Genomic DNA, 27983 nt, shown 5'->3' with positions numbered 1-27983 from the left:
CAAAAACAAAACGTGGAGTGGTAAAACAGAAGAAAATCTTAATTCTATTCAAACCCAGCCAGGGCTCTGTGAAGGTTTAAAGGTATAAAAATAACATCAAGACAGGAATAACACCCACATAAGTCACTGTGGCATCCAGTTTCTATTCACAAAGAAAAAGCTCCAGTCCATCTTTTAATTTTTTTTTTGAAAAATTCCTGACATTACAGAACTAAACTGAAATGTATTAATATTCCACTCTTACATTTCCATGACAAACAAAAATTCATGAGCCAAAAAAACCCCAAAAAAAAGGAAAAGGGGGGAGAAGCTTATAAAACTAAATATGGATATCTCAGCGTAACTGCTGAACAGAGAAAGAATTAAAACGCTTTTAATTAAAAAATCATGAGTGGATGATAAAGTGTGTAGAAACTGAAAATTTACAAACTATTTAAAACCTGGAATCGCTGACTGTTCAGAAACTACACAGATGGATCATGGGTGGTGGTGAACAGCAGAAAGGGATTATGGGTGAATCTGCACTGTTCTAGCTGCTCCCCATGCCACCTGTCTCCGAGGAAAGCCTGTAAAATAGAAAGAAGAGTTGGTCAGTTTACCCAGTTACTAACAGGGCAGGCATTTCAAGGTTTCTTAAATTAACTGTAATATGATGTGGTGTGCGTGTTTAATACCATTACAATCTAGCTTCCTGAGGCACTCATTTAACAAAGCACGTCATGTTGGTGACACTGTCTCCTTAAGCTTTACCCTCGGAAACTGCTCTGTTTCTAGAGCTGTACCACGCATTGTTGTTGGGAGGAACACAGAAACTGTTTCTTTACTGCTCTGCTCACCCCCTTCACACAACAGTGAGAACACCAGCCTCCAGAAAGACAAATCTCACCTAGTGTGTTTACAGCCTATGTAGCTCTATCAGTGTGAAGGAACTGCTCTGTATTGGGAGCACATTTGAAGATATCACATAACTTTAAGACAACACATAACTTTAAATACTAAAGGGTGTTAAAGGGAAGAACTAAGTATAGAAACTATAGTAAAAATTCAGTTATTGTTTTCAAGCTTAGGTTTCATTACAAAAATGAGTAATACAACAAGCAACAGGGCTCACTCTTCAAAACCCAAAACCTATGGCCTTCTTACTGTGCCAAATCCTCCTTATAAACATACCTAACTACAGTGCCTTTCTACGTCTGTTTTAAATAGGTCATCTGAGGTTCTGGAACCAATTAAACTTTGAAGGAAAGGCATTCAGTATACTTCACTGAAATTAGGTAGACAGCAAAATACCTCATTATGAAGCTAACTAAAAGTCTCAGTTCCACACCATAAGCTCAACTTCACTAAGAGGTGATTGATATCCATTTGTGCTGTTTGAGTAACACGGTATTGCACTAAAGTACGAATACAATGAAGGGGGATTGTCCCAGAAACCAGAAAGGTCATCCTTCACTTAAAGACTGTTTTCATTAAAGTCAGAAATGGTTTCTGTTGTCTAGCACCCTGAATGTGCCTAAACAGTAAAAACATGTGAGATCTCCAAAGTAAGGGTCAGGCTTGGTAAGTACACTCATAGGTGAAATTCAATATAAAGGGAACTATTTCATTCTTTGAAAAGTAAGAGGGGCTACAGATATGGCTCAGTGAGTTCCCTGATGAAGCAAATGCCAGAAGTGGCAGTGCACACCTGTGATCTGGGATGCTTGCTAAGTATATAATCTAGCCAGTGAGCCCCAGGTTCAAAAGATCTCATCTCAAAAAATAAGTTGGAGAATGAGGAAGACAAACATGTTTTGACTTCCATTCACCCACATACAAGTCCCATATGTATCCACATACATGATACACACACAAAACAGGGCTGTGGAGATGGCTCAGTGGATACACGGTTTGTCATACAAGCATGAAGACCTGACTTTAATGCTCCCAGCAGCCAAAAACAGTAACAGGGAGTCCAGTGCATCTGTAGTCCCAGCACACCTAGGACAGATCAGAAGCAGAGGAAGGACAATCCCTAGAAGCAGGAAAGTCAGCTGTTAGCAGGATAAAAAGACCATCTCAAACAGGGTGAAGACAACCACTTGTGCTCTACGGCACACACACACCTACACACAGCACATGGGCCCAACAACAACGACACAAATACAGCAGATTATTATCAATCTCAAAATAAGATGACCCTAGGACAAGATAAACAATGAGGCCGGGCGGTGGTGGCGCACGCCTTTAATCCCAGCAGGAGGCAGAGGCAGGCGGATCTCTGTGAGTTCGAGGCCAGCCTGGTCTACAAAGGGAGTTCCAGGACAGGCTCCACAGCTACAGAGAAACCCTGTCTCGAAAAAACCAAAATAGATAGATAGATAAGATAGATAGATAGATAGATAACGAGCTTTAGGGACCCGAGAGACAGTTAGGGGTAGAAGTCCTTACTACTCTTACAGGGACCTGGATTTGGTTCACAAATGTCACTTGGTGGCTCACATTGTCTGTGACTCCAGTTTCATGGGATCCAACATTTTCAGGTGCCCGGGGCCCTGCACACATATAATGCTCATGCATACACATATAATGCACATGCACACACACATAAAACACACATCAAATCAGTAAAACAAGCTTTGAATGAGAGAGCTTTTGTAGGTAACAAAGGTTCCATGGAACTGGTTAGTTTAAATCTAGTATCTTAAACAAAAAACCCTACCATATAGGGTGGAAGCACGGTGGCCACATATAAGCAGCTCAACAACTGTCCAGCACTCATTATAAAGCCTAAAAATTTATAAAGGGCAAGATGCAGAGGGTGAGCACAGAAGAGAAATCTCAACCAGAAACACATCTGACTCATGACAGTCAAGTCCCCTGAATATCTGGATTCCATCCCAGCAATTCTTTATTGGGGATATCTGTTAGATATCAGCCAGGCACCTTTAATCCCAGCACTCAGGAGGCAGAGGCAGGTGGATCTCTGTGAGTTCAAGGCCAGCCTGGTCCACAGTCGAGTTCTAGAACAGCCAGGAGCAGTTACACAGAGACACCCTGTCTCAAAAAACAAAGGAAAAAAAAATACAAAAACAACAACAACAACAAAAAAAACCAAAAACAAAACAAAAACAAACACAACAAGCAAAATAAAAACAGAATCCTTCCAACAGACAAGATAAAGTTAAAAATGAAATCCCTATGGAGATATCAGCATAGTAATGTCTGAACTATAGAGAGTTGAACCACTCAGCATAGGACACAGCTATCACCCTGACCCAGGGTATGTTGAACACACACGTGTAAGGTCACCCTAACACTGAAAGGTAATGTAGTATGCAAGAACAGCCACGTCTTTCTGCTGTTGTTCAATATCACTCTAGGCTGGGAAAGGCCATCAAAAAAAAAAATAAATTCTACATAGAAACCTTCACAGTGAAGAAAACTCACAATATGTCCATTGGTTGACAAGAGAATCAAATGGCCTTCTCGCCATATGGGATACATTGCTCTTCCGTTTTTGTTCTCCAATGCAAGAGAATAAACCCAGGACCCAGCAAATAAATATTGTACCACTGCTCTCGATCCGCAGCCCCAGCACATCACTTTCCTCTTGTGGAAAATACTTGTAGCTCATCTTGATTATTTTAAAAAAAAAAAAAAAAAAAAAAAAAAAAAAAAAAAAAGCTGGGCAGTGGAGGTGCACATCTTTAATCCCAGCAACTTGGGAGGCAGAGGCAGGTGGATCTGTGTAAGTTCGAGGACAGTTTGGTCTACAGAGTGAGTTCTGGGACAGGATTCAAAACCTGTCTCAAAAAAAAACTAAAGCAAAACAACAACAACAACAAAAATTCGGATTTACCCATCGTAAACCACACCATTCCAGGTTCTGGGATCAAGCTCCAGTATCAGAAAAAAGAGAATTTACACACCAGGAGCTAAGTGTGTAAAAGCACAGCACAAACAATTAGTTCTGGGTAACCACGCATGTCAGAAGTATATTCTCTTGGGGCTTCTTTCCTAATTCCTACTGAACAGTCCATAAAGTCCACTCAAATCTAACCGTATCTTTCACTCCTGATAGTGATGTTAGTGAGAGAAGGGCAGGCAGGAAATAGAATAAATATTTAACATGCTCAGAGATAATTGCTTCCTAACATCACAGAAGGATATTTAATAATCCCATAATGGAATATAGACAATAGCTACCTTTGACATTGACCATTGTCTATTATTATGAATAAGACGTAAATCCTATGTGTGCCTTTGAAATAACCACTCACCAGAGGAAGAGCTGGGCAAAGACAAAGACACCCGGTTACCAACTGGTGTTAGCAATCATGAAGACTCTTTAGTATTAAAGCTACTGAAGGCCCTTCTACTTGGGAATATTGGCAAAGGGTTACAAAATTCATGTGGGATGCAAAAAGGCCCAAGTAGGCTGCACAGCCATCGAAGCTTACAAGGCACAGATCACAAGTCCCCACCCCTTCACCCGTTACATCACACAGTGAGCTATGATTCTTACTGTGGCAACTTTATTGTAACTAGAGACACAGATTTGGCCAAGGCCAGCTGACAGCTTAACCATTAAATAATTTAAAAGTTTTTTTTTTTTAAAAAAAAAAAAAAAAAAGGAAAGGATTAATGGAGAAGCTTTTATTCATCAACACAGAGCCTAACACATCGTTTCTATATTGCAAGGCAGAATAAAGCTACAAAAGTGTAACAGAATGAGGGAGAGTTAAGAACTGGCTCTAGATAATGATTTCAATCAACAAGTCAGACTCTCAAACAGGCACTGAGCTGTACGACCTAAACCTAAACAAGAATTACCCGTCCCCACCCCCACCCAAATATCCCCAAAAGTAGTAAAAAGAAAACGGTCACAAGCTCACAATAGTTTGGTTCTCACCAATGTTAACAAAGAAAAACAAGATGAACCAACACTTGAGGAGGTGCCAAGATATGCACTCAGTAGGGAGAGAATCTCTGTTTCTCGCCTTTCAGTTTGTTAGTTACACATGGCACAGTAGAGGTGGTGGTGGTGGTAGCTGAAGCCCCGGTACCCTTAGCAGCAGACACAACATTTAGAGCCAGGAGAGGGATGGGTTTCATGCCAAGCAGACTGGAGACACAAGGGGCGGTCGGAAGAGGGTTGGGGAGGCTGGAGGGTGCGTCGGAAGTCCCCGCTGTGGCGAGCGAGGGGGTGGTGGTGGAGGAGGAAGAAGAAGAAGAAGGGGTGGAGGGTTGAGAGAGGTTGATGCTGAGGTGATCAGGGATCGTGACGGAGGCTGTCTGGGAGGAGGGTTTAGCGTTTTCTAAACTGTAACAGAGGAAAAAAGGAACAAAAAAAAGGGTGGGTGGAAGGGAAGACCACAACAGGGAAAAAGTACAGGACAAAATCCGCTTCAGTTCTATTAGTAAGTGCCTTTGGCTGCCAATTAGGAAGGTATACTACCAATTTTTACCAAACTCTTTTAGCTTGTGCCCCACCCTCTAGATATTTGCATCATCACCTCCCTCCTGCATACAAGCTATTTAAACTGCTCTGGACAAGACTGAGAAAAGGAGTCACACAGAGCATAGACCTCCCAACCCAGAAACAGAATAAAGTAGCCAGGCCTAGTGGCACAGCTACTATGGAAGCTGAGACAAACATCAGAAGCACACAGCCTGCCTGGGCTACATAGAGAATTTAAAAGGCAACTTTAAGACCCTCTTTCCAAAGAAAACCAGACAAAGATGTCTGGAAATTACCTAACACACAATAAGAGCTCTAAGTTCAGTACCCAAAAGTGTTTAAAGAAGACTGTTATTTGAATGAGATAACCTTGTAAACAAAACAAACAAACAAATCAGTTCATACAACCAAATTTTCAGTTTTTTTTTTAAAATATTATTTATTTATTATGTATACAAGGGCACCAGACCTCATTACAGATGGTTGTGAGCCACCATGTGATTGCTGGGAATTGAACTCAGAACCTTTGGAAGAGCAGCAAGTGCTCTTAACCGCTGAGCCATCTCTCCAGCCCCCCAAATTTTCAGTTTTGCACTTAAGTGAAGGATCAACAACTCAACAATTACTTAAGACCACATTATACACTGCAGCTATTTAAAGACTTTCAGACAGGGTCTTCCTGCGTAGCCCAGGCTGACTGCGAACTAGAACCTCTTGTCCCAGATTCCTCAGTGCTAGGATTACTGGTGTGAATCATGATGCATGCCTAAAAAATTTTTTTTTTCTGTAGTTAATATTAAAGCCTATTCACATCTTCACAGCAAATGAACCAAAATATTAAAATGGAAGGAGGCAAAAAGGTCAAAGTAGATCACTAAGTAAAGAATGTAGCATTAAAAAAAAAAAAAAAAAAAAGCTAAAAGAACAAGCGTAGATGAGGTCCAGGGAAGCTTTCCTGGTGGGAAGTTCTCATTTTAACTGACCATTCCTATATTTTAAAGTACTATCACCCTTTGTGGTTTTTTGTTCTGTTCTTGTTTTTCGAGACAGGGTTTCTCTGTAGCTTTGGAGCCTGTCCTGTAACTAGCTCTTGTAGATCAGGCTGGCCTTGAACTCACAGAGATCTGCCTCACCTCTCTCTCCCGAGTGCTGGGATTAAAGGTGTGCACCCACCACCATACCTGGAGTTTATTTATTTATTTATTTTGATTTTTTTGAGACAGGGTCTCTATGTAGCCTTGTCTGTCCCGAGTGCTGGGATTAAAGTTTGCGCCACCACCTGCTAACTTTTGTGCTTAAAGACAAAAATAATGCACCTTCTATTCCTACAAAGTCCTCCAGCTAAGCAGGGTCACAGGTATTTGCTGAGATAACACAAACTCCTACAAGGTCACTTCCACAGGAAACTTTCTCCTAATTCCATTCTGTTTAGCTTGTTGAGGGCCATTTAGTCATTAATTATCACAGTAATGAGCCACATATAGACACAGAACCCTATGAAAAAAAGCTCAGAAGGCACAGCAGAAATGCTATGAAGCCAATAATGAAAACAAATAAAAACAGTTTGCTTGTTTTCATTTAGATAGAGCCAAGAAGAAAAGCTTTAAAAGGGGGGGAAAAAAGGCAGCAAATGTGTACACCCTAGAACTGGTGATAAGGCTTTAAAAAGTTCTGACCCATTTTAACCCCAGCACTCAGGAGGAGGCAGAGTGAGTTCAAGGCCAATCTGGTCTAAGAAGACCGTCTCAAAAAACAAAAAAAAAAAAAACAAAAAAACAAAAAAAACAAAGTTCTACAGGTGGATCTCTGTGAGTTCGAGACCAGCCTGGTCTACAAGAGCTAGTTCCAGGACAGGCTCCAAAACCACAGAGAAACCCTGTCTCAAAAAAAACAAAAAAAAAACAAAAACAAAAAAAAAACAAAAAAAAAAAGTTCTGATCCAAATCCATACTTTGGATAGTTTCACTCACCAGTTTAATTTAAACAATTCTGCAGTTACTTCAAGTAATGAAGTTTGCTTCCTTACAATGTAGCCACTAACTTATTAAAAACACACCAGTCAGGAAGGAAGGTTAAATTTAAAGCTATAATTTGATCTCCAAGTAAGCAAGCTTACCCAAAGTGGAAGCTAACAATTTCTAGATCCCAAAAGCATTATTTTTGCCATTAAAAAAACTTTCCTCCAGTGTGAACTAGAAACCAAAGTCTTTACTAACAAGAGTCTGTATAAGATTACTGCTAGTTTACTCAACATAAAAACTTGATGTGGTAGTAAAACAAAGTACATCTAGACACAATTCTTTCTGTATGAAGAACTGCAGCAGCTCAAGGGGAATGGACAAGTCTTCAACTAGGAGTAAAACACTCTGGATGAGCACATGTGTAACGTGAATGTGACTCCCTTTGGAAATGGACTGTTACTAACAATGTGAGTGAGCAGAGCGAAGGAAAGAAAACACCTGGTACGATGGATGCTTATGTGACTATATACAATTGTCCTACAATTGAAAGTGTAGGAACAGTACCTACAAATAGGGAAGTAAGACCTTAAAAGTCACTTGCAGATGCATGAGAATGGGACTAGGAAAGAAAAATATCCCTGTAGTATCTGGAGCACCCCTAAGGCTGTGCTTTTTTTTAACCAAAACAAAAAAAAAATAAAATAAAAATGAACACACTTCCCATTTGAGAAATATGTTTGCAAAATAAATGGTAACAGCTACCTACAAGAAACTATTTAGATGTATCATTATCCCTAAAATTCAAGTTACTTTGGACTCCAAAACCATAAAAGAAATAACCTGTCTGTATGATGTGTCAAACAAGACACATACTGCCACCCTTCCCACTGTTCCAAAACAAGTAATCTATAAAACCCCAATCTGGCTATTTTTCTCTGCTAAAGACAGAAGCAGAGCTCTAAGAAAAGAAACGGGGTGGGAACTTTTGCAATCTCTACCCCCTCAAGTAAACCCACATATGGTAACACCCTCCCTCACTACTGTGGCATTAATAAAGCAAAGGAGAGGTCAAACTTACCTGACATTGATTAGATACTGAGCCAGGCTGATGCTGGCAGCAGACCCAGTGATGGTGACCTGCCTATCAGTAGATCCTTCCACTGGGTTTGCAATTTTGATCTGCGCCCCAGACATCTGACGGATCTCATTGATTTTGGCGCCCTGACGCCCAATTATGCAGCCAATCAACTTGAGAAACAAACAACAACAACAAAAAAAAAAGCACACCAAATTAAGAGCCGAACAGCTACACGCAAGACCACATACCAATCAATTTCTACACCCTGTGCTTAAAATTGCACTCTCCGACCTTCGGGTGTTTTGCTAGCAAAACCTTCAAAATTAAGGTCTCATTTAATTTCTGAACCATTCATGTGATTAACTATAAATCAACGTCAACTTCAAGCTAATTTCTCAGTCCAACCATTAGTTTTTGCGTATATCCTCATAGTATTGCCTCCACTCCAAAGACAAAATAACCAGAACCACACTGATAATGAACCTAGCATGCTATCTAGTGTTGGGCCACCAAAATTCGTAAATTCATCCTGACATCATCCCTTCTCCCAGAGGACAAAGTTAAATTCGGATGCACTTTTGGTCTCACCACCTTCCAGATGTTTTAAGTAAAAGGCAAGTAAGAATTTCTACAGGATATAAACAAGTTCTGTGTTTGAAAACTATAACACAGTTAATTCTATCAATCCTCTCTAGCAATATTTTCCTCAGGATTCTAACATACTTTATACTTACATCATTTGGAATGGTGAGTTCATGAGAAGTAGTTTGAGCAGATGCATCCAAACCTGCTAAAAGACAGAAAAGAGCAAGAAAGTTTAATGCGCAGCATTCAGAATGAGTGATCTGCACATTAAACTAACAGAAGGAAATAAGCTGGAAAACCAGCATTGGCTGTTGGGGTTCATCACTAACTCTGAAGCCCCCAAGGAGGAAAGATGGGAGAGGGGTATCAAAATAATGCTGCAAAGATTCTCCTGTACAATCAGAAGAGCTGATTTCATGCCATTTCCTGCAAAGCCCAGACTATAGGTATAGGGAGATAGCACGGGGTATTCTTAAACAGGAGCAAAACCTCAACACCAGAGCTTCTATACATCTACGTCTTTTCTGATTAAAATTGTTGTTGTGTCCCGGTTTTATTTCACCCAATGCTCACTAGAATCCGTGCCAATTTCATTCCTGTTACCGGGTATCATAGACTCTTGGCACATACACTGAATTGCTTCAATTATACCTGTGTCAGAGTAACAACCTCCATCTCTATCCTCCCAAGCTAGACTTAAAGATCACATAGATTAAATGCCAATACGTTTGAGAGTTTATTTCTCCAGATTTATTCTGTCTTTTGGTCTAATTCTTCTGGCTTTTGTTTGGTTTTCCAAAGAAAAAAAGAAAAGAAAAAAAAAATCCCATCATAAACACCCCTACCCATCCCTGAGAACACCGGGATTGGGCCACTTTGGCTGGCTAACCCTCACAGTTCTAGTCCTGATCTCAACTACATTTTTAGGGGCAGTTGGCCAGATCCATCAAGGGACCCTCAGGGGCACCAAGCCCACCTCTTTGCTCTCTCAGCTCCTCTCTACCATATGCATGTAGCTGGTATGGTTTATGGGCAGTGAAACAAGACTCCCACCAGTTTATTAATATAACAGTAGAATACTACAGATTTTTTTTTTAATCATTACCCCAATAGCCTTTCACCTCTGGAGAGCTGGATTCAATGCCTGTTAAGATACAAGTGAAAATGAGTTTGGTGGTCTCATTCTAACCCTATCGGACAAGTTATCCCTTATACCAAAAAAAAAAAGAAAAGAAAAGAAAAGAAAAAAAAAGAAAGCCCCAAAACAAAAGAAAAACAAAACCAAAAATATATACTACATAATTTGGAACAAATGGATTGTCTCTACCCAAGTCTTGTGAACACCTGGTGGAGAGAAAGGGGATGCTAATCAGATCAAGGGGGCCACTATCAGGATAGGTACTAGAAGTATCAGTCTACCCTTTCCTGACAAGCATCCCCAGACCTCACCCCAAACCTTCCAGGGCTTTTTATTCTTTTATAATTAACTCACCCCAAATGAAAACCATGTTAACAAACACATTACCTCCTTTAGCCATAGTAGGTCAACTTTATACCAGCAGGTGCTAGATGATAATGAAGTCTGTTTTAAACAGTTGTCAAGCTGAGACCTTGGGACTGGCCTCTGTCTTGTACTACACCTTACAAAAATAAACACTAAGGTATCCATACCACTGAATCCGGTGTTGCCATGGGTCATGGGAAAATGAGACTGTTGCATTGCCAATTGGTGCAGCTTGGTCAACTGCAGGAAGGAAACAGGAGAGACCAGTATTAGAAGGGTAATCTAGTCAGCACTCAAGCACATCCAGATGGGAAAATGAACACAGCTCCTGCCTCCCAAAGTTGATGCTACCATTCCAATGATAAGAGGATAAGAATGGGGCTTACAGTACAATCCAGGACAGGCAGAATACAGGACAGTAAGGGTTAGAAATAGAAAGGATGTCAGTATACAAGAACGAACGCATTGGGGTGTGTGAAAAGGAAAGCAGTAACGCTGGCCCACAACCATCCCCTATGGACTGTTTAATGAAGGTGTAGGCAACCACTGGCTATGGCTGCCCCAGGGACAAGCACAGACAGGCTAGGTAAACAACTGTGCAGTGGTGCTAGGGAAAACACATCATGCAGGGTTCCACCAGTATTGGGAAAAGGGAAGGAGATGAGGGGGGCAGGGAGACTGCAAGGAGGACAGAAGCTTAACAAGAAACCAAACTGGGCTTCACCCTCAACAAATACTTTCCCAACTATCTTAGTGCTAACACACAGAAACCTGTCCAAGCTGGTGACAGAACACCCTTTTCCACCTTACCCCACACCTCTCCTGAAGCTGCCACTAACCAAGACTCAACTTCCCAGACCTAGTACTTGGCACCTGTGAGGGTTTTTAATGATGAAAGAAGTGTGCAAAAAAAAGTCCTTGAACAAAAATCTAAATACCAGTACTTTTAAGTAAGAGGCTCTTCTCAGTAAAGTTTGAGTTGAATTACAACAATTAGTTTTCTAGTTTCCCTCAATGCCTGTTCTAATTTGTAATCTCAGAATGAGAAGTGCCCAAAGGCAAACCCGACCTCCCACTCCCCCAATGGGAAGCACACTTTAATGACAGTTTGAATTGTGCCAAGATATTAATAGTACACCATAGAACATTTCTTTTAGAATAATCTGAAACACAGATTAATAATCTGATAATGTCTAGGGGTTACAATCAAAGGAAAACAAGCTGATAATGTGTGATTCACTTTCTAAGCTGTAACAACACCACTGGTTCAAGACCCAACTTACTCCTGTCTACTAGGGAGAAAGGAATCAAACAATTTTGGATAGAGAGGGAGTTTTTCAAAAAAGAAGTGAAATCAAAACTTACATCTGGCTGTGGAATGGCATACTGTCCTTGAATGGTATAGGCCTAAAAAAGGAGGAAAACAATTCCTATTAAAAACCAATCACGGACAGCCACTGGGTGGGGGGTGGAGGGGAGCAAGTTTTCAACTAGCCAGGAAGCCAGAGTTGAACTGGACAAAGGGAGGCATATTGAGACAGTAAAGGGAATCTCACAAATAGAACTGAGCTGGCCTTTTATGAACCCTAAATACAGCAACTTTATTCCACAGATCCTCTTAAAAGGGTCTACAAGTTCTCTTCGATTAAGGTAAAATATACACGTCAGCTTTTTACCTAAAATGTGGAAAATAAAAGCAAGAGCTCAACTGACCAATCCCCCTACCCCATATATTCAATTCAAGATAGTAATCACACTAACATGAATGATTTATATCTACACAAACCTGTACCATATATATTCAACATTGCCTAAGACCCTAAATTCACAAGAAGCTAGCTAGGTCTCTAACGCTAGGGACCTGACACAGAAGCACTGGGGAGGGGGAGGATCAATTTGCTAAGTTCTGTCTTCCCTGCCCCCCTCCCCTATCCCTGCATAAAGGCACTTGCAGCCCCCACTATGCCCTCCTCCCCACACCATATCTTCCCAAAAAGGGAGCTGGGTCTTTAGGGAAATTGGGTTGGGGGGGTGACAAGGAAAGGAAAAAAGAAGGAATGGAAGGGAGTGGCTGGTTACTTAATAGAATGTGAACTTTCTCACATTAGTTACAGTGGCGAGTACCCCCAAAAGCACATCCAGGTGGGGGTGGGAAGGTGAAAATGGGATGGGAGGAGTGGGAGAGGGAAAGAGGGATTGAACAACAGCAACCAAAAAAAAAAAAAAAGAAAAAAATTAAAAAGAAAAAAAAAAGGTTGGCGTTACCATCTGGTGGGCTACGCGGCCTGTGTGAAATGAGGTGGGGAGGTCAGTCCAGGTCCCCGTGGACAGGTGGTGTCCACAGCACAAAAATCACCAGCGCCACTGGCCCCCCGTGTGTTGGCAGTCTCGGCTGAGGCGGAAGGATTGAGTGAGCCTTGGAGACTGAACATCCCCTCTCACCTCTAGAGGTGGTCCCTCCAGGTCAGGGTTGAGGCACATGGACGGGGTGGTGTGGGGAAAGCTCGCACTGTCGCTGCCTGTGCTGTACCTGTCCTGTGGATAAATAGAGGATTTCAGTCTCCAGGGCTGTCAATCCGGCACCTTGTCACCAGCATGAAATTCACACCAAAAAAAAAAAAAAGTTGTTTATTTTTTTTTTCTTTTTTCCTTAAAAAGGAGCTCACGACACAGATTTGAAACGAGCTGTAATGAGTGAATAAAAAAAAGTTACCTAGTGGCAGATGATACTGCACAATTGGGTCATTTTCAGTAAGAATGGGGGGTGAGGTAACAGAGCTGATGCTGGTCTTGGTCACTGTAGGATTAAGTTAAACCCCTACAGAACCCACTTTGCCACAAAAGACAGAGGTCCATATGTGGACATTGTATGAACTGGTCTATTTATAAAAAGGCCCATGGGAATGACCCATGACAGGGCAAGTCATGGAAGAAGCTGCAAGCTTTAAGAGGGCAGTTAACTGAATAAAGGGAGGTAGGTATGGAGAGGAAGAAGAAAGGTACAAAGGGAAAGGAGTGACAGGAAGAGAAGAAGGATGGATTGGTGACCCAGCACTGGATAACCTAGAGTTCCATGGTTAACTCCTGGGACTAACCTTCCTGGCTACTGCTTATCCTCCCAACTACTAGTATTGGCAGGCCTTCGACAAACCTGCTGAAACAAAGCTAATGCTTAAACAAAGTCCTAACACATCTCACAATAACACAAATATAACTACTTATGAAAACTCTCAGCAAGACATAAACTTGTTCACTTTTATTACTCAGTAAAATGTGAGATGATCTCCAAATCTCTCAAATGCCTTTCAGACTAAATACAAATATAACTAGCTAAATACGAATGTTTTTTAAATAGGACAGTCCAAAGTGGGAAGGGCACTTTAAGCAACATACCTTCACCTACAAAATGACTGCGACTATTTCAACTTAAATCACAGTATTCTAAAAACCTACGTCAGAGTTAACACTAGCAATCAGAACACACTAGTACCACGACATTTATCAATACTCTTCTCACACAGCCCTAACTTGAGCACAAACCATGTGGTTTACATTGGTGAGGAATAGAGGCGCCAAGCCCAGCATGCTCTCCCCATCCTATCCTTGAATGCTCCTCTTACTCCAGCTGATTTAAATTATACCACGGGGTTTCAAACCAGTGGTTATGAGGTTAAGAGTCTGGGGGAGAAAGGGTAGAGTAGGGGAGGTGAGGTGAAGGGGAGGGAAGGTTTGTAGGACACTCAAGCTCAAGAGCCTACAACCCCATGCCCCCATGCCATTTGAGACTACCACTCTTCTTTGCTATCATTACTTATCTCTAACATCCCCCACACAAAAAAGCATGAATGGGATGGTGATATAGGGAAAGAAATGACACAGAAATTTAACTTTAACCCAAACCACCACCAAAATCAATTACTCTTCTGAGTGTCTACAAAACTTCCACTAAAAATAAGGTCTTGGCATTCAAAATTTTCTATAGTACCAAAAAAAAAAAAAAAGAAAAAAAAGGCAAATCAAACTATGGCCAAATGTACAAGTTTTCAGCAAGCATGCAAAGTAGCTTGGTGTGCTGCTGGCAAAGCAGATATCTAACACTCTCTATTCATTCTGCCCACCAATAAGAGTTCTCTTACCTGACCACCTGCAAAGATGACTGGAGAACTCGAGGGCTTGGGCCGGTACGGGATGGTCACGCCCTTCGGGGGGGACTGGGAGAGAGTCAGAGGGGAAAAAAACAAAAAGAGATAAGGTTTCAAAGCTGCTTCAGCTGTGTGGCGATAGCACACACAGGTCAGTTAAATAAAAATGACTTCCATCCCCTCAATTACCAAGCTGTACATGATTAGATATTGTAATCTCAAATATCTGATATTTATTATTTGTCTTTAAAGCAACAAGAAACTTCATGGCTCACTAATTTTCACCAAATACGTCCTGAAATAGTTTTAGTCATTATTTCCACACTTGGTTGTTTTCTGGATTTTTTTTTTCAAGACAGTGTTTCTCTGTAGCTTTGGAGCCTGTCCTGGAACTAGCTGTTGAAGACCAGGCTGGCCTCGAACTCACAAGGATCTGCATGCCTCTGCCTCCCAAGTGTTGGGATTAAAGGCATGCACCATAACCGCCAGGCTGATTTCCATACTTGTAAATAAATTTAATTCACACATACACAAAAATGTATAGATATACTTCAACTGATAATTTTTAGGATCTCATATTTTTGTATAAATAATAAAATCTAAGTTGGATATGAAATTTCCAAATGTTACATATATGGTTCAAAAAGACACAAGCAACATCTTTTTCCTTTCAGATTCAACTTCATGTAACTCAAAAAAGATTTAATTTTCTTTAATTTCTATTTTTTTTGCAACAGAATAACAGGACTTCATAATTCACTCAGAAACACTACCATTTGATATTTTTTCTAACTATTTTGACTATATCCTGTTTCAAAATAAAAGTATATCAATGTCAACCGATTCAAAAGGTCAGTTTCAGAAATCCAAAATCCTTGTAGTCTCTTACCCTACCCACGATACTAAAATTATTCTGAGCCACAAGACTACTTAGCAGATCCTATTTTTGCTCACAAACTAAGATAAGTCAACACTAGCAAAAGGAAAATATAAAGAGAACTTCTTTCCCCACCCCCACTGATAGCCTACCAGCTTCACCTAATTCTAGTCTTACTAAATATAGATCAGTTCCTCTGTCCCCAGAATCACCCCCACCTCCAGCATGAGCCTGAGGGCTTACCTCCAACATGACCACGCAGATCTGTTTGACACACTCAATGATGGATTGCGGAATGCCAGCAATAGTGATTGCCCGCTCAGTTGAGTTGGGGAGCATATCCCCTGCCACCTGGACCTGAGCCCCTGTACTCTTTAAGGTAAAAGGAAATTAGAAATCAGAGAAAAACTATGTTCTCCAATTCCCCCAATGGCAACTTTAGAATGTGATAGATATTCAATAGACACTTATTAACCCCCCTCTTTCTCTTTTCCCATTCTTCCTTTATCTGACACGACTGCTTACAAAAAGTTAAAAATAAATAAATAAACTCTGATGCTAGCAGAGTACACACAAGGAAAGTAACTGCACTGGATCCCAAAGACCCCTTTCTTAATGTCCAGTGTCCTTTGTCTTAAGATTTGGTGCAATAAGTCTTTAGTAATGACAGTTTTCAACATGTCGTTTGCATAAAATTTACATCAGATAATTCTACATACCATATATATATGTATATATATGTTATGCATACTATATATTATGATTCATAAGAGCAGCCAAATAAGTTATAAAATAACAAAAACTTTTATGGTTGGGGGTAAGCACAACATGAGCAACCTGTCTTAATGAGTCACAGCATAAGTTGGGAACCACTGATTTAAACAAGTTTTCTTAAAATGGAAAATTTAATTGGCATAACTTTGTTTAACCTACATTAGAAAAAAAATAAACTGTGAAAGATAAGAATAAATCTGCATAATGGTCTACATTTAACCTGCACAAGGAAGTCTCTTCTAAACAATTTTCTCTTACCCAATAATGACAGCTTTGTGTGCCAAACAAACTCCTCACAATTATCACCTACCTTTCATACTCTTATTTGAGCAAATATTTTCATCAATTCTATTCTATATGTCAGATACCATTCCAAATATTTAAAATTTATCATCAAAACAAAATCTCAAACTAGTTGTTCACACCTATAATCTCTGAAGCTGAAACAGATGGACCATCTGCACGTTTATGGCCAACTTTGGATATAGTAAGATACTATCACAAAAAACTTAAACCAAAACCACTTCCCCTGACCCACAAAAACACATGGTCCATGTACAAAAATCTACTAACCATCCTGTACAAAGACTTCAAAAAATTCCAACTAGTTACCCTTTGAAACCATTTAGTAACATTTCATTTAGACATGAAAAATATTAATGAAGAATTGATAAAGAAGCCAGGTGGAGACTGGCTTAGAGGTTGAAGAGCACTGGCTGCTCTTCCAAAGGAACCAGGTTCAAGTACCAACCAGCAGCACCACATGGCCACTCAAAACTATACGTAACTCCATTTTAGGGGCTCTGGCTCCCTCACAGACATAACTGTAGGGAAAATACTAATAATATCAATGCACATAAAATAAAAAATAAGAGATAAAAAAAAAGCCAGAAAGCGGTGGTATCCACCTCTAATCCCAGTACTTAAGAAGTAGAGTTAAGATATACCTCTGCGAGTTCAAGACCAGCCTGGTCTACAGAGTGAGTTCCAGGACAGCTAGAACTACATAGTGAGACCTAGCCTTAAAAACTGTTTTTAAGGGACTTGGAAAAATGACTGAATGGTTAAGAGCATCTGTTGCTCTTGCTGAGAACCTGGGTTTAGTTCCCATCACCCACATGTTCCTCACAACCGTCTGTAACTCCATTTCATGAGATCCAACTCTTGTCTGCATTCTGCTGACAAGTGCTGACTATGTGGTGTGCATACATACATGCAAGCAAAAACCTAATACATTTAAAAGAAATAAAGTTTTAAAATTATTTTAGGACTAGAGAGACGGCTCTGTTGTTTACAGCTTCCTAATAATAATTCCTATAGATAATCTGAATTCAGTTCCTAGCACCCACGTAATTCTGCTCACAACCATCTGAACCTTCTTCTGGATTCCAGGGCACCTGCACTTTCATGCAAATATTCACACGGGGTGCATCTTCAACCCAGGCTGGGTGGCTCTTGACTTTAATCCCAATACTCAGGAAGCAGAGGCAGGAGGGTCTAAATGAGATCAGCCTTGTTCTACAGAGTTCCAGGAACCTTGCCTTGAAAAAAAAATCAAAGTAATATATAAATCTACCAGAAAAAAAAAATTTAGTGGTTCAGTAGGTAAAGACAACTGCAACTAAATCTACCAACCTGTGTTGGAGCCCAGTGAATACACATGGTAGAATGAGAAAACTAACTGTCACGCCACATGTCCTCTGACCAGTACGCACACATAGGTGCTTATGTGTGCATTAGACACAAATAATGGGTGTGGGGGGGCAGAGGAAGATGGCCCAGTCTATAAAATGCTTGTAAGCACAAAACCAAGAACACATAAAAGAGAGATAGACAGGAAAATCCCTGATGACTTAATTGAACAGCCAGGCCAGAAAAATCTGTTGTGGGGTAAAAAGGGAAGGGGGCGAGGAAGCATGAAACGGGATACCGTGATACCGTAACACCCACTTTTAATCCCAGCACTGGGGAGACAGAGGCAGATGGATCTCCTTGAAATCAAAGTCAGCCTGGTCTACAGAGCAAGTTCCAATATAGCCAAGACCATAGAGAAACCCTGTCTCAATAAAACTGACCTCCCCCGGCCCAAGATAAAATAAATGGTAACTATATGCAAAAAGTTATTCTCTCATATTCTGACTCATTACTGAACTAGGCAAGGCTATATCTAGTCCTAGGTACTTGGGGGGCTGAGGGAAGAATACTAGTAAATTTAGAAGTCCCAGGCTAGTAACATAGCAACGATCTCACCTTTAAAAAATAAAAGGGGCTAGGGAATAGTGCACTGAGATGTAGCTCAATGGGGGAATATCCACCTTGCATTTGTGAGCCATCATGTCATTGCTGGGTACTGAACTCAGGACCTCTGCAGAGTAGTTAGTGCTCTTAACTTCTTTTTTTTTTTTTTTTTTTGGTTTTTCGAGACAGGGTTTCTCTGTGGTTTTGGAGCCTGTCCTGGAACTAGCTCTTGTAGACCAGGCTGGTCTCGAACTCACAGAGATCCGCCTGCCTCTGCCTCCCGAGTGCTGGGATTAAAGGCGTGCGCCACCACCGCCCGGCAGTGCTCTTAACTTCTGAGCCATCATTTTTGTGCAGCCCTGGGTACCTACCTTGGATAGCACAAAAACTGAAATATATGAATTGTGTTTTTATTAATTTATTATGTATATACAGTGTTTCTGCCTGTATGTATATATGCAGGCCAGAAGAGGGCCTCAGATCTCATTATAGATGGTTGTAAGCCACCATGTGGTTGCTAGGAATTGAACTCAGGACCCAAGGAAGAGCTGCCAGTGCTCTTAACCACTGCACCATCTCTCCAGCTCCTGAATTGTGTTTTCAAGAAAATTATAAAAAAGAAAAAAAAGAAAAAAAAGAAAATTATAACACTTTAATTCCAGTATCATCACACTACAGTCTTCAAGGACTGCTAATCATGATCAGTTATCAGGTTAAACATAGGGACACAGACAAGTTAAGAAACTACTGTACTACCAGAACCAAATTTCAACACCTTTTTTTAATCCTACGTTTTTTTTAAAACTGAGATCTCACCTGGCTGGCCTGGAACTCATTATGTAGATAGACCATGCTGACTTCAACCTGACCCTTCTGCCTCTTACTCCCAAGTGCTGGGATTAAAGGCATACACCACCACCATACTTGGCTCCATCTTGTATTTTTTTTAGATAGGGTCTCCAATGAGCTGGCCTTGAACTTTACAGCAAAGGCAAGACCTGAACTTGAGTCTCCTATGCAGCTGAGATTACAGACCTGAACCATCACGAAGGCCATCTTAAATCTTCACATCACACGCTAAACTTTTCTAGCCATAACACAATCTAGTATGGGTATAAGGATGCACCATTCAGGAGGCAGAGGCTCTCCCAGAGATCTCTGTCTAAATAGAAAAAAAAAAAAAAAACGTGAAGCTGACAGACATTTGGGGGAGGGTGGAACCAACCTCTCTTATTTCCTTGATCTTGCAACCACCTTTTCCAATGAGAGAGCCACACTGACTAGCAGGGACCACGAGCCGTAAGGTAACTGGGGGTCTGCTGGCAGCTGTGCTATTGGTCATAGAGCTGCTTATGTCCTGTAAAAAAAAAAAAAATTACTCAGAACACCAAAATGATAAGTGTGTGTGTGTGTGTGTGTGTGTGTGTGTGTGTATGAATAAAACAATTACTCCTGGACTTGTAAGGAACATACATGTATAACTATACCAAACTAAGTGAACATTATAATTTCCGAGCTCAGTGTGGTAGTATGGCCTATTATCTAGGACTCTGAAAAGGTAAGATCCAGTAGGAACAGACCATGTTCCCCTATCCTTCCAAATGAAACAGAACTTGCTCATTGTTAAATGGAATGGATCACTTGCCACAACACATACACACAAAAAAAAAAAAAAACAGAAAAAAACAACTGCAAAAGAAGCCATAATCTTATTTTTCTTCACTACAAGGGTACAGAAAAAAGCAACACTTCTAACAAAGTTGGCCTTCCTTCCATTTGGATTACAAATGTAATTTGTCAAAGATGCACAATCCAAAGTTTCTAATCCTAGTAGCCAATATTTTTATTTTTTTTTAATTCATATTTTTCAAGATAGGGTTTCTGTGTAGCTTTAGAGCTGTCTTGGAACTAGCTCTGCAGACCAGACTGGCTGCGAACTCAGAGATCCACCTGCCTCTGCCTCCCAAGTGCTGGGATCAAAAGTGTGTGCCGCCGCCACCGCCACCGTCACAACCACCGCCACCACCACCACCAGGCCCTAGTACCCAATATTCAAATAAAAAAAAAAAGTAGGGCCGGGCGGTGGTGGCGCACGCCTTTAATCCCAGCACTTGGGAGGCAGAGGCAGGTGGATCTCTGTGAGTTCGAGACCAGCCTGGTCTACAAGAGCTAGTTCCAGGACAGGCTCCAAAACCACAGAGAAACCCTGTCTCGAAAAAAAAACCAAAAAAAAAAAAAAAAAAGTAGGGTTAAGGGAGATGGCTCAGTGGTAAATAAAGAAAGCTTTCTGTACAATCAAATAAGGAAGAACCCAGATCAATTCAGATCCCTAGCACCCACATCAAATGTTGGGTATGGCTGTGATGCCTGCAATCCTGGAACAGAAGTATACAAGAAACTGAAAGGCTGGCAGTGAGAGATAGTATCTCAAAGCTGTAAGGCAGAACATAATAGAAAACACCTGCTATCCTTCCCTGGTACTGCAGTGTGGACATTCACACATGCATATACACATACACAGAGAGTAATTTAAGCAAGAGGGGAAAATTGTCAAAATTAAACCAAAGATATGAATATATGAAGCAATGCAACCACAATCAAACTGAATGTCCTCTTACAAAATCAATACCAGATAGCTAAAATAATTTAAGGTTTGTATTTTTGGCTTTTGTAGCGCTAGGACTTTCATATGCTTACCAATCACTCTACCATGAGCTATACCCAATCTCAGATTTCAACTTCCCAGTTTTATTTGTTGAAAATACAAAGCACTATAAAGACAATGAAACCAGGAATTATATCTAAAATGCTCTGAAGTAGAGCTCTGGGGTTGGCAACAGATCAATTCTTAGAGTTCATGCTTTCCCAGTAATTGTGGCACGTGCCTTTAATTACAGTACCAGGAGGCAAAAGGCAGATACCTGAGTTTGAGGCTATCCTGGTCTACAGAGCTTGCTTTGAAGCCAGCCTGACCAAGACAGCCAAGACTACACAGAGAAACCCTGTCTCAAAACCCAAAAAAAAACAAAAAGAGCCTGAGCATATGCATGACGCCTTTGGTTCTATTCCAGCAAACAGAGTAAACCACAACAAAACCTGTATAGATCAAACGCTTTCCTACACATTGTATCCCAAACAGTAAGATTTCCTATTGTTATTGCTGTTGACTTACATTGAGTAGGTCAGAGAGTTCTCTCCTTCCACAATGTGAGTCCCAGGGACTAATCCAACCATTATCAGGTGTTGGGGCAAGTGCCTTCACCTGTTGAGCCTCCTCAACAACCCCCCAAAATTTAATTAATTTATTCATTTTTCAAAATAATTTTCAAGCCAGGCAGTGGTAACACACACCTTTAATCGCAGCATTCGGAAGGCAGAGGCAGGCAGATCTCTGTTGAGTTCAAGGCCAGCCTGGTTACTAGTTCCAGGACAGGCTCCAAAGCTACAGAGAAACTCTGTCTTAAAAAACAAAAACAAAAAAAATTTCAAGACAGGGTTTCTCTATGTAGCCCTGGCTATCCTCAAACTCAAGAGATCTGCCTGCTTCTGTCTCCTGTGTTGGTGATGGTGCGCACCACCACCACCCAGTTTCAAAATTCCTCAAGACAGGGTCTCATTATGTAGTCCAGTTGGCCTAGAACTTGCTATGTACACGAGGCTGTTTAGCTTTCTGAAGAAATCAGTGGTTAGGACACTCTCCAGAGGGTGGAAAGCTCAAGGTCACTGGCTGCTCTTCCAGGTCTTGTGTTCTATTCCCAGCAACCACAGGGTGACTCAAAACAATCTACAACAGGACCTGCTGCCCTCTTCTGGCATGCAAGTACACATGCAGAACACTCATACAAAAAATATGAATAAAGCCGGGCAGTGGTGGCGCACACCTTTAATCCCAGCACTCGGAAGGCAGAGGCAGGTGGATCTCTGTGAGTTCGAGGCCAGCCTGGTCTACAAGAGCTAGTTAGTTCCAGGACAGGAACCAAAAGCTACGGAGAAACCCTGTCTCGAAAAATAAAAAAGAATTAAAAAAAGAATTAAAAAAAAAATAAAAAAAGCTTCAAAAAAGACACTTCTCCTTCTCCACCTAATCTACATGTACTAGTAAGGTGTATAAATTGCTTTTATAAAATTCTATGAAGCCAAGAACTTTTTTCTTCTTTTGATACAGAGTTTCAACTCTGTAGCCCAAAGTAGCCTCAAACTTAGATCTGCCCCATTGCCTTCCCAGTACTGGGAGGATTAAAGGTATGTACCACCACTCCAAGCTAAGAGCCACTCCAAGCTAAAGCAACTCAGAGAGCTGCCTCCCTCTAATTCCCAGGTGTTGGAATCAAAGGTGAGTGTCACCAATGCCTGGCAATAGCATGTATTTGAGCTGCAAATTCTGGAGTAACAGGATCCTGCAGTTTAAAATACAACATTTCTGACTTGGGCAAGGATAAGATTTCAGGGAACACTAAGCATCAACCAAACAGCACTCTTCTATCTATTTTGCTTTCAGAAACCTAGGGCTTTACCTCTAACTTTTAATTATCAGTATCTGCCTGTATAGAGAGTTCAAAATGCAAAATGCACGGTTTCAGCAGGACCCTAAAAAAAACTACATGAAGTTCATTCAACTGTAAAACCATCAAGGAAGCAATAGCACACCTTCAAAACAATTAGTGAGGAAATGTTTCAATGACAAAGTTGGAAAGGGTAGTGTACATTTTATGAGATCCCAATAGTCAGGAAGGTGACACAGAAGTGCTGAAGGGTATCTTAAGTACTAGTAGTGCCAGACTTCCACAGTTATCAATAAAAAGACCAAAAGAAAGCCATACCAAAAGGGGAGGAAGGCTGGAGAGATAGCTCAGCAGCTAAGAGCATTGGCTGATCTTCCAGAGGACCTTGGTTCAATTCGCAGCACCCATGACAGCTCACACCTGTCCATATCTCCAACTACAGGGCTTCTGACACCCGCCCCCAGAGACATAAACTTGGGCAAAACTCTAATGAACGTAAAATAAAAATAAATTATACACTTAAAAAAAAAAAGACAAGCCGGGCGATGGTGGCGCACGCCTTTAATCCCAGCACTCGGGAGGCAGAGGCAGGCGGATCTCTGTGAGTTCGAGACCAGCCTGCTCTACAAGAGCTAGTTCCAGGACAGGCTCCAAAGCCAGAGAAACCCTGTCTTGAAAAACCAAAGACAGTGGCTAAAGGTACAGCGTACTTAACAGGCTTACTTAACCTCAGTTTTGTTTTAGGACTGGTAGGTAATGGGAAGGAGAGGCAATCCTAAAACTCACACACACACACACACACACACACACACACAAAACAAACCTCTTCCAGTTTATCAATGATCATAGCAAAGGCTTTGAAGATGGCATTAGTCGGTCCAGCCAAAGTGATAATTCTCTCAGGACAATTCCCTTCTGAGATGTTGATACGTGCACCACTCTGGATAAGAAAGGGAACAAGTAGTTTTAGTAGATAAAGAGCTGAAACTGTAGAGGACAGCCCGTCCTAGATCACACACAGGCAAGGGCAACAAGCTGCCTAAATAAAACAAGCGTTTCAAATACTGCTCCACTTGTCCTCAAACAACATACTGCAGCTCATGGTTTTTGGGACTCGGCACAAATTCATTTCCTATCTACTGTACTGTCTGTCATTACATCAACCAGAAAATGCTTCCCCCCTTTGAGCGCTACCCCGGTAATCTAGCATACAGAACCTTTTCAGGGTTTCCTAGTCTAGCGAATCCCACTGTTTCTTATAACTTACCTCCTCGCGCATCTTCTTAACAGATTCTCCTTTCTGTAAAAGGAAAAGTCAAGCATGAGCTCCAACTATTTCAGCTCAGACTGACTAAATAGCAATTAGTGTTAAAGTGAAACTCTCTTACCTTTCCGATGATACTGCCAACTTCCTGCAATGAAGAAAACATTGGTAACAGGAAATTCAGAATTCATCATCATGAAAAGAAAATTCTAAATGTTCAACTAACCAAGTGCTAATTATACTAATTACCAAATCAAAGAAATAGATTTTAAGATTCATGGGGGGAAGCACTTATTCATTTCCTTGCACAAAATTTTATACTGAAGCTACCAAAGAATTGAGAATCAGAATGATTAAATACCACACCTTTGTGTAATATGCAAAATGAGGCCTGGGAATATAACTCCACAATAGTGTTGGCCCTCAATCTCCTGTACACCCAAAAATCAAATCAAATTTTTTCTTTCTGAAACTGTAAGATACAACAACATACATCAGAATGTTTTACCAGCCAGCTAGGACTGTTTTTGGCTCTGCTTGTCTTTCTTGCTCACTGAGGCTTCCTAGTAAAGGCTGCCCATCTTTTCACCACGCTCCACTAGAAGAGCGGCACAGGCAGATGTCCCACAGTGCTAATCTGATGAGCTCCCACATGCTTGTCCGCTTTTCCTGGCCCCTCCCGTACCAGCTACTATGACCCAATTTTCCAAACTGGTGCATACCTTTCCATGCATAAGTAGCCTGATAGTAAGAGTGACATTTAATCCACCTTCAATCACACCGGTGTCCATGTCTAGTAGTTACAGGGAGCTGGACTTTTGAGTGGTCAAGTCTTTGGTCACGGGTGGGAGTGAATGCCAAAACTATAATGACCAAAATAAGAAGGGCGGGGGGGGGGAATAAATAAAGAGTAATTATTTTCCAGTTATTGTCACTTCACCCTTTAAACTGTTACCTAATGGACTCTTTTCCTTAAATGTTAGCCTATCAGACTTGTAAACACACTCAGCACAACTGCATAACACTTACAGATCAGGTTTTGTTTCCAGTTTGCTCATTAATGATAGGGTTTCCACTGATGACTGGGATGAGAAAGATTCATTCCTTCCACTGGCAATGGTTACAGGGGAACTGCTCAAGTGCACGAAGTTGTACTTCAGCTGAGTACATTTTGAAAAGGATTCAAAAGCAGCTGGACAGGGTTTACTACAGTGAGGGCAAACTCAGCTTGCTGGCTACTGGCATCAACTGGAGTAAACGTAGAGTATACACATAAACATTCTTACTGTTAACGGTTTCTAACTCTCAGATGGTGATGGATACCCAATGATTTTAAAATTATTTAGTTCAAAACTGTGCACGGTGGTACATTACTGATCAACACTGTAGGGTTATGACAAGATTGCTATAAGTTCAAGGACACCTTGGGCAATGTATTGAGAGCCAAGTCAGCTGCCAAGACTACACATTGAGACAGTCACAAAATAACAAGAAAAATAATTTAATCCAGGAGTCTCACTGAAAAAAAGTGAGATATACCCAATAGACATTCCACAACTGATGGGCTCCACAATCCTCCTCTGAATGACTCTGTACATCTCAGTTCTCTCTTCTCTCATTTTTTCTTTCTAATCAATCTGAGGAATTTTCCTTATCCTTGAATGTTAACTTTGACTACCACACACTTCTAAAATCTTTTAACTCAAATACAACAATAAAAACAAAACTGTCAGTGGTAAAGTTTGACTTCACATTGCTTTAAAGCCTCAATAGATGACAGATTCCCAGGATGCAGCACGTACTCATCTTCTCAAACAACTCTACTTGTAGAGACAGGACAATTGGGATTTTGATGTTTTTGCCTTTAATAACCAAACACTGATATTTCGAAAGGACAGTGAAATTTCAAAAGCATGTCAAGTATCCATCCCTTCAAATCAGTACCAGTGACTTCTCTTAACTCTGTCCCTTCCAAACACCAGCTTTCACTGTGCTGTGTATTTGAAATCCCCACATCCTTAAGTTGTTTTTGAGACAGAGTCTATGTAGCTCAGGACAGAATGAACAGGCTAGTAACACCAGGCTGGCCTCCAAACTCGAAGACCAATCTGCCTCTGCACCCCAAATCCAAGCCTTAAACATTTCAAAGCACTTAAAAAGGTGGCTGCTACACCACTCTGTATATAGTAAAGGTCTTCTGATTACTTCAGGATGATAAGTAATTATATAAATGCATTCCAAAGCACAGCAGGCCCCTACTTCCAGAAAAGTTACTTGCTGTCAAAGACCTCACAAGTCAACATCTCATGGAAAAACAATGCTTATTGATTAGGTCTGTAAGACTCATTTTTCTCCCCCCAAATACAAGGTATAAACCTGATAGCTTTAATTCCGTATGCCTACTCAAATGATTAATCATTTTAAAAATACAGTAATACAAGTTCAAAGAGACAAGAACACCAAAAATCTATCTCCAAAACCATGTAAGTAAACCACGAAGATGCTTTTTTTTTTAAACTCCAAGCCCTCTAATCTGAGAAACCTGTCTCTTCCTCTCCTGAGTAGGTCAACCTAAGTGTACCCCATCCCGGGAATCCAGCTGTTAATCCCGCAGTCAATACCCCTCTATAAATAGCTCGGTCTGGTTTATAGCGGCAGGCATTTTATAATTTCAAAATTCGTTACCCGAGAGAACGTCAGAGTAACTCGGTAACTGAGAGTCCGCCTACCCTTTAACTCGGCAGCACCCCCTCCCCTCCCCCCGGCCCCGGTCATCCAAGCATTTTCCACTTAAGAAAAAATAAGCCCCCCCTTCCCTTGACTAGAGGGGGGGAGGAAATAAACGGTTCGGTCAGGGGGGGGCGCTGCGACCCAGGGGGAGGGGCCGGGCAAGTAGCGCCTCCTCGTGAGGCTGCGCCAGCGCCTGACCCCCGCGGGGAGCCGCGCTCACCCGCCCGGCCAGCGAGCCGGCCATCGCCTCCCCCACCCCCCTCAACCAACAAATCCACCGCCGCCCCCCCTGCCGCGCGCGCCCTCCCAGACTCCTGCGCAGCCGCCACCGGGAAGAGGCGGGGGGAGGGGGGGAGCAGGCTTTGCGCGAGGCCTACTAGGCCGCGCCAGAGCCAGGGCCTCGCGTGAATGGACGGCCAGGAAGAGAGTAGTGGACGCTCACGCGGGACTACGAGAGGCCGAGGCTCCAGACTACGAACGGAGTCCTCCAAGAAAGATGACACGAGTGGAAACAGAAGCTACTGCCGGGGGCGGAGGAGAAATTTTTAAGCTTACCTGGAGGCGCGAGTCGACTGAGGGGAAAAGGGGAGCGGGCGGGAAGGGGAAGGGCGGGAGGCCGGGGGCGGAACAATAGGGGCGGGCGGGAAGGCGAGGGGGGCCCCCGCTGGCGGGCGGAGGAGGGGGGTGGAGGAGGAGGAAGGGGAAAGAGACCCCGGGGCGGGTGGAGGGCGGCGGAGGGCGGGCGGGCGGGCGGAGGGCGGGCGGGCGGGAGAGGGCGCAGGCTGCGGCTGCTCCGGCTGCTGCCTCTGCTGGTCTGGGAGGGGGACGGGGCGGAGCGGGCCGCTTTCAACCCCGCGCACCCTTCGACCCCGGAAGCGCTAACCG

The 27983-nt window shown here is 41.8% G+C and overlaps 1 protein-coding gene and 1 non-coding gene across 25 annotated transcripts; one reads left to right on the top strand and one right to left on the bottom strand.

Moving 5' to 3' along the window:
- Window positions 1–13: 13 nt before the first annotated feature.
- On the bottom strand, window positions 14–27983 carry Pcbp2 (poly(rC) binding protein 2). Of its 24 annotated transcripts, none has more exons than XM_057792504.1 (15): window positions 27654–27960; window positions 25091–25231; window positions 24493–24516; window positions 24372–24404; window positions 23928–24044; window positions 19828–19959; window positions 15835–15962; window positions 14708–14795; window positions 13014–13106; window positions 11937–11978; window positions 10739–10811; window positions 10173–10211; window positions 9217–9272; window positions 8483–8652; window positions 14–566 (listed from the first exon to the last, which is right to left on the bottom strand). In XM_057792504.1, exons 2-15 carry the CDS (start codon window positions 25157–25159, stop codon window positions 530–532), a joined length of 1101 nt encoding a protein of 366 aa, XP_057648487.1. In that variant the 5' UTR covers window positions 25160–25231; window positions 27654–27960; the 3' UTR covers window positions 14–529. The 24 variants fall into 24 exon arrangements, with proteins under 24 accessions (XP_057648487.1, XP_057648488.1, XP_057648489.1 ...); XM_057792505.1 differs by having other exon boundaries at window positions 9217–9269; window positions 27654–27959; XM_057792506.1 differs by having other exon boundaries at window positions 14708–14782; window positions 15834–15962; window positions 27654–27953.
- On the top strand, window positions 16126–16245 carry LOC130889222 (small nucleolar RNA SNORA81). The gene has a single exon (XR_009058504.1). It is a non-coding gene; the product is annotated as a small nucleolar RNA SNORA81 (small nucleolar RNA).

This window comes from Chionomys nivalis, chromosome 17 (genome assembly GCF_950005125.1).
Source record: "Chionomys nivalis chromosome 17, mChiNiv1.1, whole genome shotgun sequence".
NCBI classification, from domain to species: Eukaryota; Metazoa; Chordata; class Mammalia; order Rodentia; family Cricetidae; genus Chionomys; species Chionomys nivalis.
The sequence above is the reverse complement of the archived record's forward strand: the minus strand, read 5'-3'. Positions and strand labels throughout refer to the sequence as shown.